Raw genomic sequence first — 10,000 nt, forward strand, 5'->3', positions numbered from 1 at the left:
GATGTAGCCTCTCAGTCAGTCTGCATAAAGGAGGTGTAGACGGACAGTGTGTGTGTGTTTACCTCATTAACCATGAGTAAGAGAACTCCGTTATGAGCTACTGTGCGCACTTCAATGTCAAACCGTGTAACAACACTGATCCTGCCTCGTCTCTCAATGTCCCGCACCAACGCATACCCAGAGCCATCAAACAGGTAACTCGCCACACGACCCTGAGAGAAGGCTAACTTATACCTGGGGGGAGAGAGGGAGAGGGAGAGAGAGAGAGAGAGAGAGAGAGAGAGAGTGAGAGAGACAGAGAGAGGGAGAGAGAGAGAGAGAGAGAGAGAGAGTGAGAGAGAGAGAGAGAGTGAGAGAGACAGAGAGTGAGAGGGAGTGTGAGAGAGAGAGAGAGACAGAGACAGAGAGAGTGAGAGAGACAGAGAGAGAGGTATCGTATGAGAGAGACCGAGTAGAGATCTATGATGTAGATTTGATCAGTTATCATTTTATAGAGTAGCTCCGAGACTATAGCCTCTACTATATATAGAGCGAGATAGATAGAGATATAGAGAGAGACAAATGTGTGATAGTGAGTGAGTTCGAGTAGATATAGAGAAGACGATAGAGAATATAGAGATGAGAGAGAGATGAGAGAGACATATAAGATGATATTAGATAAGAGATAACAGGAGATATGAGAGAGTTAGATTGAGATTTAATGATATATACACGATAGGATAGATACGATATATTGTAGATGATATATAGATACAGATAGAGTTATGTATAACATAGAGGAAAAGTTAGATTGATATAGACACTCAGACATATTTATCTAGTTATCTTTATACTATATATAACAGATAGGGAAGAATATATTAGCTATATAACAATAGATGTTAGGTATACATATATAGATATGTAGAGTTATAATATACTATAGTCTATCTATCTATTTATAGTTAGCTGTATTTATAATCTATAGATATCCATATAATCATCTATACTATTATATATATCTAATATCTCTCTAATATTCTATTTATCGATCCTCTTTCTCCTTGTCTGCTCTATCTAATTTTCATCTTTCGTTGCTGCATGATCACATATCGACTATATTGATATTCTCTCGCTCTTATATATCAAGCGACGGAGATTAGAATAGGGAGAGGGAGAGTGTGTAATGTGCAATTAAAAACACTAGAAATATAAAAGGTTTAAACAGGGAGCTAAATTTATATATATGTGTGTGTGTGTGTGTGTGTGTGTGTGTGTGTGTGTGTGTGTGTGTGTGTGTGTGTGTGTGTGTGTGTGTGTGTGTGTGTGTGTGTGTGTGTGTGTGTGTGTGTGTGTGTGTGTGTGTGTGTGTGTACCTGGGACAGGGTCTGGACACCTCCATGTCCATTTTATGCAGCTTTTTGAAGTTGTACAGACTGATGACATCATTATTGAGGGATATAAGTTCAATACAGCCAACAAACGGAGCTAAACTCAAAGCAGGGGGAAGCTACACACACACACACACACACACACACACACACACACACACACACACACACACACACACACACACACACACAGAAAAGCATGTATCTCATGACGGCCAAAGTAAATGAATCTATACATTAATGAATTGATATGAGCTGATTTGAGAGTGAGAGTAAAAAACGGTGTGTGTGTGTGTGTGTGTGTGTGTGTGTGTGTGTGTGTGTGTGTGTGTGTGTGTGTGTGTGTTTGCGTGTGTTAGGAACCTTGACGTCTGGTGGAGCTCCTCCGATGATGAACACTGTGTCTCTGGGGTCTAGGTGGTACAGAGATTCAGTTCCATCCCATTCACCTTTCTGTATAAACTTCTGCTCAGCTACTGCTTCCTGACTGGGGACTGTTAAATACACCTTCCCATGACGACCCAGTCTGACCGTGAGACAGGAGAGAGTGAGACAGATGTCTCACAAGATGTGTGTGTGTGTGTGTGTGTGTGTGTGTGTGTGTGTGTGTGTGTGTGTGTGTGTGTGTTTACCTCTCCACTCTCACATGGTTGAACACAGGGGGCCAGGAACTAACAGGTTTGGAGCCGAGTGGAATTTCTACAACATCTCCACCCAAATTATACACAAACACCAGATTATCATTCTTAATAGCCACTCCCATGTAGTCCTTATGGCCCTGCACACACACGCACACACACACACACACACACACACACACACACACACACACACACACACACACACACACACACACACACCATATTATAGTGTATGTTGTATGTTTGAAGCACTTAATTCTAAAGCATAAATCAGATTCTGTTTAATCGAATTATAATGCAGGGAGTTAGTGAGGTATTGGGAGTGGTGTGAGGTATTGGGAGTGGTGTGAGGTATTGGGAGTGGTGTGAGGTACTGGGAGTGGTGTGAGGTATTGGGAGTGGTGTGAGGTACTGGGAGTGGTGTGAGGTATTGGGAGTGGTGTGAGGTATTGGGAGTGGTGTGAGGTACTGGGAGTTAGTGAGGTATTGGGAGTGGTGTGAGGTATTGGGATTGGTGTGAGGTATTGGGAGTATTGTGAGGTATTGGGAGTGGTGTGAGGTATTGGGAGTATTGCGAGGTATTGGGATTTAGTGAGGTATTGGGAGTGGTGTGAGGTATTGGGATTTAGTGAGGTATTGGGAGTGGTGTGAGGTATTGGGATTTAGTGAGGTATTGGGAGTTAGTGAGGTATTGGGAGTGGGTGAGGTATTGGGAGTGGTGTGAGATATTGGGAGTGGTGTGAGGTATTGGGAGTGGTGTGAGGTACTGGGAGTGGTGTGAGGTATTGGGAGTTAGTGAGGTATTGGGAGTGGTGTGAGGTATTGGGATTGGTGTGAGGTATTGGGAGTATTGTGAGGTATTGGGATTTAGTGAGGTATTGGGAGTGGTGTGAGGTATTGGGAGTATTGTGAGGTATTGGGATTTAGTGAGGTATTGGGATTTAGTGAGGTATTGGGATTTAGTGAGGTATTGGGAGTGGTGTGAGGTATTGGGAGTTAGTGAGGTATTGGGAGTGGTGTGAGGTATTGGGAGTTAGTGAGGTATTGGGAGTGGTGTGAGGTATTGGGAGTTAGTGAGGTATTGGGATTTAGTAAGGTATTGGGAGTATTGTGAGGTATTGGGATTTAGTGAGGTATTGGGATTTAGTGAGGTATTGGGATTTAGTGAGGTATTGGGAGTGGTGTGAGGTATTGGGATTTAATGAGGTATTGGGAGTGGTGTGAGGTATTGGGAGTATTGTGAGGTATTGGGATTTAGTGAGGTATTGGGAGTGGTGTGAGGTATTGGGAGTTAGTGAGGTATTGGGAGTTAGTGAGGTATTGGGAGTATTGTGAGGTATTGGGAGTTAGTGAGGTATTGGGAGTTAGTGAGGTATTGGGATTTAGTGAGGTATTGGGAGTTAGTGAGGTATTGGGAGTTAGTGAGGTATTGGGATTTAGTGAGGTATTGGGTGTGATGTGAGGTATTGGGTGTGATGTGAGGTATTTGGTGTGGTGTGAGGTATTGGGTGTGGTGTAAGGTATTGTCCCCAAAGTGAGAGTGGGGTGGTATGGGGGGTGTTGTGGTGTGGTGTATTATAGTGTTTGTGGCTTAATCACATTCTTGTCTCCAAGGTAAAGCAAGAAGCGGTCCTCAATGGGGTCTGTGTCAGGGTCCACACGCACATACAGGCTAATGGAAGTCACAACCTTCAATTCATCTACATCAGCAGGTGGGTGGAGCTCCACTGAGGACTGCCCATTAAACTTCATAGACACCTGCACCTACACAACACAACACAACACAACACATAAGAATCCACACAAATCCACACAACACAATGTTTCACTGAGTGTGTGTCCCTGAGTGTGTGTCCCTGAGTGTGTGTCCCCGAGTGTGTGTCCCTGAGTGTGTGTCCCCGAGTGTGTGTCCCTGAGTGTGTGTCCCCGAGTGTGTGTCCCTGAGTGTGTGTCCCCGAGTGTGTGTCCCCGAGTGAGTGTCACTGTGTGTGTGTCCCTGAGTGAGTGTCCCCGAGTGTGTGTCCCAGAGTGTGTGTCCCTGAGTGTGTGTCCCTGAGTGTGTGTTCCTGAGTGTGTGTCCCTGAGTGTGTGTTCCTGAGTGTGTGTCCCAGAGTGTGTGTCCCTGAGTGTGTGTCCCAGAGTGTGTGTCCCAGAGTGTGTGTCCCTGAGTGTGTGTCCCTGAGTGTGTGTTCCTGAGTGTGTGTCCCTGAGTGTGTGTCCCTGAGTGAGTACCTTGCTGGCGACACTACGAGCCTGAGCGATGAGTTCTCTGACCCTCATGATGTTTGTGGACACGTTGAATGGTTTCCTTTCTTCCACATCATGCAGCTTTGTCAACAACTGAGGTACGATTGCTGAGAGATCTTCCACTAAAACACACACACACACACACACACACACACACACACACACACACACACACACACACACAAACACACACTCAGAGTTGTCATATACTGTAGTTATACATTTTATTCTCCCTCTTTCAGAGAGTAGACATGGTCTGTGTTTAGCTTTAGTTTTCATTTTAGGTCTGTAATATAAAGTGTATGTGTATGTGAGTTTGTGTGTGTGTGTGTGTGTGTGTGTGTGTGTGTGTGTGTGTGTGTGTGTGTGTATACCTGTGGTATGGGCGGAGTCAACAGCCTGTTCATAGCTGGAGGTGGAGTACTGATTGTTTCTCATGTTTCTGCTCCATTCTTCTACTTGTTCCCTAATTGGAGTAACAACCCCCAGAACTTCAGCTGTGTGATTCAGAGCACGTTCTGCTGCCTCCTGAGTGGACTGCAGCTTCTGGACTACACACACACACACACACACACACACACACACACACACACACACACACACACACACAGAGAAACATTTAATATAAGCCAGTGTCTACTTTGTCTCAAAGTTTCATTGTGTGTGTGTGTGTGTGTGTGTGTGTGTGTGTGTGTTTCACCTCTCTGGAGGGTGTTCATGTTCTTGATGAGCTCCTCCAGTGTGACCTGTGATGTCTGCAGCATGTCTCTTGTCTCCTCAATGTATTTTTTGGTGTCAGCTACGTTCATATCCACCTCTATAATGATACAGGTTACTTTACAGCTCCACCCAGATGATACAATCCACTCCATATTAAATCTACATCCTAAAATGTTCATAAGCACTAAAGGCTATAACTGCTTTTAGAAGGAATACTAAGGAGCACACTTTGATCACTGTGTGTGTGTGTGTGTGTGTGTGTGTGTGTGTGCTACATTACCTGTGTATTCAGAGTTGCGTGTCACAGACTCTTTAAACACGTCACTGCTCTGTGTTTTGAGGAAGTTCAGCTGGGAATTTAAACCATCGAGGGCCTGAAAACACAAACAAGCATACAAGTGGACATCAGTTTCAGTGCAATACACACACAGGGCTGGATGAGATCTAGGACTTAATAAGTTAGAAGATGTCAGTTATGTGAAGTGTGTATGAAGGTGTGAGACTCACGTCCTCTGTCCTGATGGACATGTTCTTTGTCCTCACACTGATCTCATCAGCCTCGTTGATGTATTTAACAATGTTGTCGTAGACGTTTGATGCTTCCAGAGCTTTCTGAACAAATCCATGTGTATCACTGCCCTTCAGGTTACTGACACAAACACCACACACACATCATCAGATTACTGACACAAACACCACACAAACACATCAGATTACTGACACAAACACTACACACACCCATCAGATTACTGACACAAACACTAAACACAATCATCAGGTTACTGACACAAACACTACACACACTCATCAGGTTACTGACACAAACACCACACACACATCATATTACTGACACAAACACCACACACACTTATCATATTACTGACACAAACACCACACACTTAGCATATTACTGACACAAACACCACACACACACACTCATCATATTACTGACACAAACATCACACACACTCATCAGATTACTGACACAAACACCACACACACTCATCATATTACTGACACAAACACCACACACACATCATCAGATTACTGACACAAACACCACACAAACACATCAGATTACTGACACAAACACTACACACACCCATCAGATTACTGACACAAACACTAAACACAATCATCAGGTTACTGACACAAACACTACACACACTCATCAGGTTACTGACACAAACACCACACACACTTATCATATTACTGACACAAACACCACACACTTAGCATATTACTGACACAAACACCACACACACACACTCATCATATTACTGACACAAACATCACACACACTCATCAGATTACTGACACAAACACCACACACACTCATCATATTACTGACACAAACACTACACACACTCATCAGGTTACTGACACAAACACCACACACACATCATATTACTGACACAAACACCACACACACTCATCATATTATTGACACAAACACCACACACACTCATCATATTACTGACACAAACACCACACACACTCATTAGATTACTGACACAAACACCACACACACTCATTAGATTACTGACACAAACACCACACACACATTAGATTACTGACACAAAAACCACACACTCAGATTAATGACACAAACACCACATACTGATTAGATCTCTGACACAAACACCACACACTTATCATATTACTGACACAAACACCACACACACTCATTAGATTACTGACACAACCACCACACACTCATTACATTACTGACACAAACACCACACACACTCATTAGATTACTGACACAAACACCACACACTCATTACATTACTGACATAAACACCACACACTCATTAGATAACTGACACAAACAACACACACTCATTACATTACTGACACACAAACACCACACACTCATTAGATTACTGACACAAACACCACACACACATTAGATTACCGACACTAACACCACACACTCATTAGATTACTGACACAAACACCACACACACATCATATTACTGACACAAACACTATACACACTCATCAGGTTACTGACACAAACACCACACACACATCATATTACTGACACAAACACCACACACACATCATATTACTGACACAAACACTATACACACTCATCAGGTTACTGACACAAACACCACACACACACATCATATTACTGACACAAACACCACACACACACACTCATCAGGTTACTGACACAAACACCACACACACACATTATATTACTGACACAAACACCACACACACACATCATATTACTGACACAAACACCACACACACTCACCAGGTTACTGACACAAACACCACACACACATCATATTACTGACACAGACACCACACACTCTCATTAGATTACTGACACAAACACTACACACTTATCATTTTACTGACACAAACACCACACACTCCTCATATTACTGACAGAAACACCACACACACTCAACAGATTACTGACACAAACACTACACACTTATCACATTACTGACACAAACACCACACACACACTTACAATTTTACTGACACAAACACTACACACTTATCATATTACTGACACAAACACCACACACACTCATCATATTACTGACACAAACACCACACACACTCATCATATTACTGACACAAACACCACACACACTCATCATATTACTGACACAAACACCACACACACATTATATTACTGACACAAACACCACACACACATCATATTACTGATACAAACATGACACACACTTATCATATTACTGACACAAACACCACACACACTCATCAGATTACTGACACAAACACCACACACACTCGTTAGGTTACTGACACTAACACCACACACAATCATTAGATTACTGACACTAACACCACACACTCATTGGATTACTGACACAAACACCACACACACATTAGATTAATGACACAAACACCACACACACATTAGATTACTGACACTAAGACCACACACTCTTTAGATTACTGACACAAACACCACACACTCATTAGATTACTGACACAAACACCACACACTCATTACATTACTGACACACAAACACCACACACTCATTAGATTACTGACACTAACACCACACACTCATTAGATTACTGACAATAACGCCACATAATAATTAGATTACTGACACTAACACCGCACAACCATTAGATTACTGACACAACCACCACACACTCATTAGATTACTGACACACAAACACCACGCATACTCATTAGATTACTGACACAAACACTACACACTCATTAGATTACTGACATAACCACCACACACACATTACATTACTGGCACAAACACCACACACACTCATTAGACTACTGACACAAACACCACACACTTATTACATTACTGACATAAACACCACACACTCATTAGATTACTGACACAAACAACACACACTCATTACATTACTGACACACAAACACCACACACTCATTAGATTACTGACACAAACACCACACACACATTAGATTACTGACACTAACACCACACACTCATTAGATTACTGACACAAACACCACACACTCATTACATTACTGACACACAAACACCACACACTCATTAGATTACTGGCACAAACACCACACAATCATTAGATTACTGACACAAACACCACACACTCATTAGATTACTGACACAAACACCACACACACATTAGATTACTGACACTAACACCACACACTCATTAGATTACTGACACAAACACCACACACCCATTAGATTACTGACACACAGACACCACACACACTCATTAGATTACTGACACAAACACCACACACACACATTAGATTACTGACACAAACACCACACACTCATTAGATTACTGACACTAACACTACACATGTACATAGTTATTATTGGTTTAGTGTTTGGTGTTTTAGTGTTTGGTCTTTTTCCATTTTGTTGTTTAGTGCTTGACTGTTTAGTATTTATTCATCCAGTGTTGAAATGTAGTATTTCATTGTTTAGCATGTATAATGGACGCACTGCTGTAGTTCGTGGGCGTGTCTCTGCAGCTCTTGAGCATGCTCAGTAGCTCTCTGCACTAAGTTGTGATCTGCCTTAGAGAGCTGATCAGTTCTCTCTTGTATCAACACCGCAGCACCGTCAACCTCCGCATGGTACTCTGTCACGTTCTACACACACATTCAATATAACGGTTATTACATCATCTATATGATATTCATGCAGGCATTCAATATAGAATAGAATTAAATATAATATAATTACAATAAAATTAACAGAATTAATGTAAACTTTTTACCTTTACCATGGTAGCCAAATCTGCCACACCCACAGCTGCCTTAATTAAGATGTCATTGGCTGACATGACAGTCTGATTAACAGCATTATAACTCTCCATTAGATGATTCTTATGAGCCTGATACAGAAACACACACACACACACACGCACACACACACACATACACACACATACACACACACACACACACACACACACACACACACACAGAGTTGTGTACATGAGCCTGGATATCAAGTGCATTAGGTGATTTGAGTGTGTGTGTGTGTGTGTGTGTGTGTGTGTGTGTGTTACCTCTCTGCGCTGCAGATGGAGCAGGTTGTGTGTGTGTGTGTTGTGTGTTTGCTGCAGTGTGTCATGTGCTTTATGTAGGTAAATCTGGCCATGTGTGAGACTCGAGCTGAAGTGTTTCATTAACTGTCTAACTGCAGGAAGTCGTCCCTCCATCAGCAACACACTCTTCTCCATCTGACGCACATGCTGCAGAACTACACACACACACAAAACTCTGCTTATGACATGACCATAATGCAGGCTGTAATTCTTTCCCTAATCCATACACACAGTACACACAGTACACATGGTAGTACAGACTCACGCTGGTGTGTGTGTGTGTTCTCCTGTGTAGCGAGTGACTGTTTGGGTGTCAGGTTGGTCATCCTCATGTGATTCAGCATGTGTTCAGCTTCACTCTCCTTCTGCTTCTGCTGCTCAGGTCCTACGTCCTGCTGCACTCTGTACACTTCCCAATCACTGATCATGTCTAAACACACACAC

General features: G+C 42.5%; 1 protein-coding gene across 2 annotated transcripts in view; it reads right to left on the reverse strand.

The window, feature by feature from the left end:
• The window catches only part of lama4 (laminin, alpha 4), a 47,433-nt gene that overhangs the window by 20,795 nt on the left and 16,638 nt on the right, over positions 1-10,000 (reverse strand). For both annotated transcript variants that reach the window (XM_047818754.1, XM_047818755.1), the window contains 14 exons: positions 9,822-9,986; positions 9,518-9,711; positions 9,224-9,340; positions 8,947-9,095; positions 5,486-5,627; positions 5,259-5,352; positions 4,959-5,075; positions 4,633-4,809; positions 4,244-4,380; positions 3,611-3,775; positions 2,003-2,148; positions 1,734-1,896; positions 1,356-1,489; positions 63-234 (listed from right to left, as the gene is read on the reverse strand). In XM_047818754.1, the coding sequence (XP_047674710.1) occupies positions 63-234; positions 1,356-1,489; positions 1,734-1,896; positions 2,003-2,148; positions 3,611-3,775; positions 4,244-4,380; positions 4,633-4,809; positions 4,959-5,075; positions 5,259-5,352; positions 5,486-5,627; positions 8,947-9,095; positions 9,224-9,340; positions 9,518-9,711; positions 9,822-9,986 (2,072 nt within the window). The remainder of the gene's footprint in view (positions 1-62; positions 235-1,355; positions 1,490-1,733; positions 1,897-2,002; positions 2,149-3,610; positions 3,776-4,243; positions 4,381-4,632; positions 4,810-4,958; positions 5,076-5,258; positions 5,353-5,485; positions 5,628-8,946; positions 9,096-9,223; positions 9,341-9,517; positions 9,712-9,821; positions 9,987-10,000) is intronic.

The sequence above is a fragment of the Tachysurus fulvidraco genome, chromosome 9 (genome assembly GCF_022655615.1).
Source record: "Tachysurus fulvidraco isolate hzauxx_2018 chromosome 9, HZAU_PFXX_2.0, whole genome shotgun sequence".
NCBI classification, from domain to species: Eukaryota; Metazoa; Chordata; class Actinopteri; order Siluriformes; family Bagridae; genus Tachysurus; species Tachysurus fulvidraco.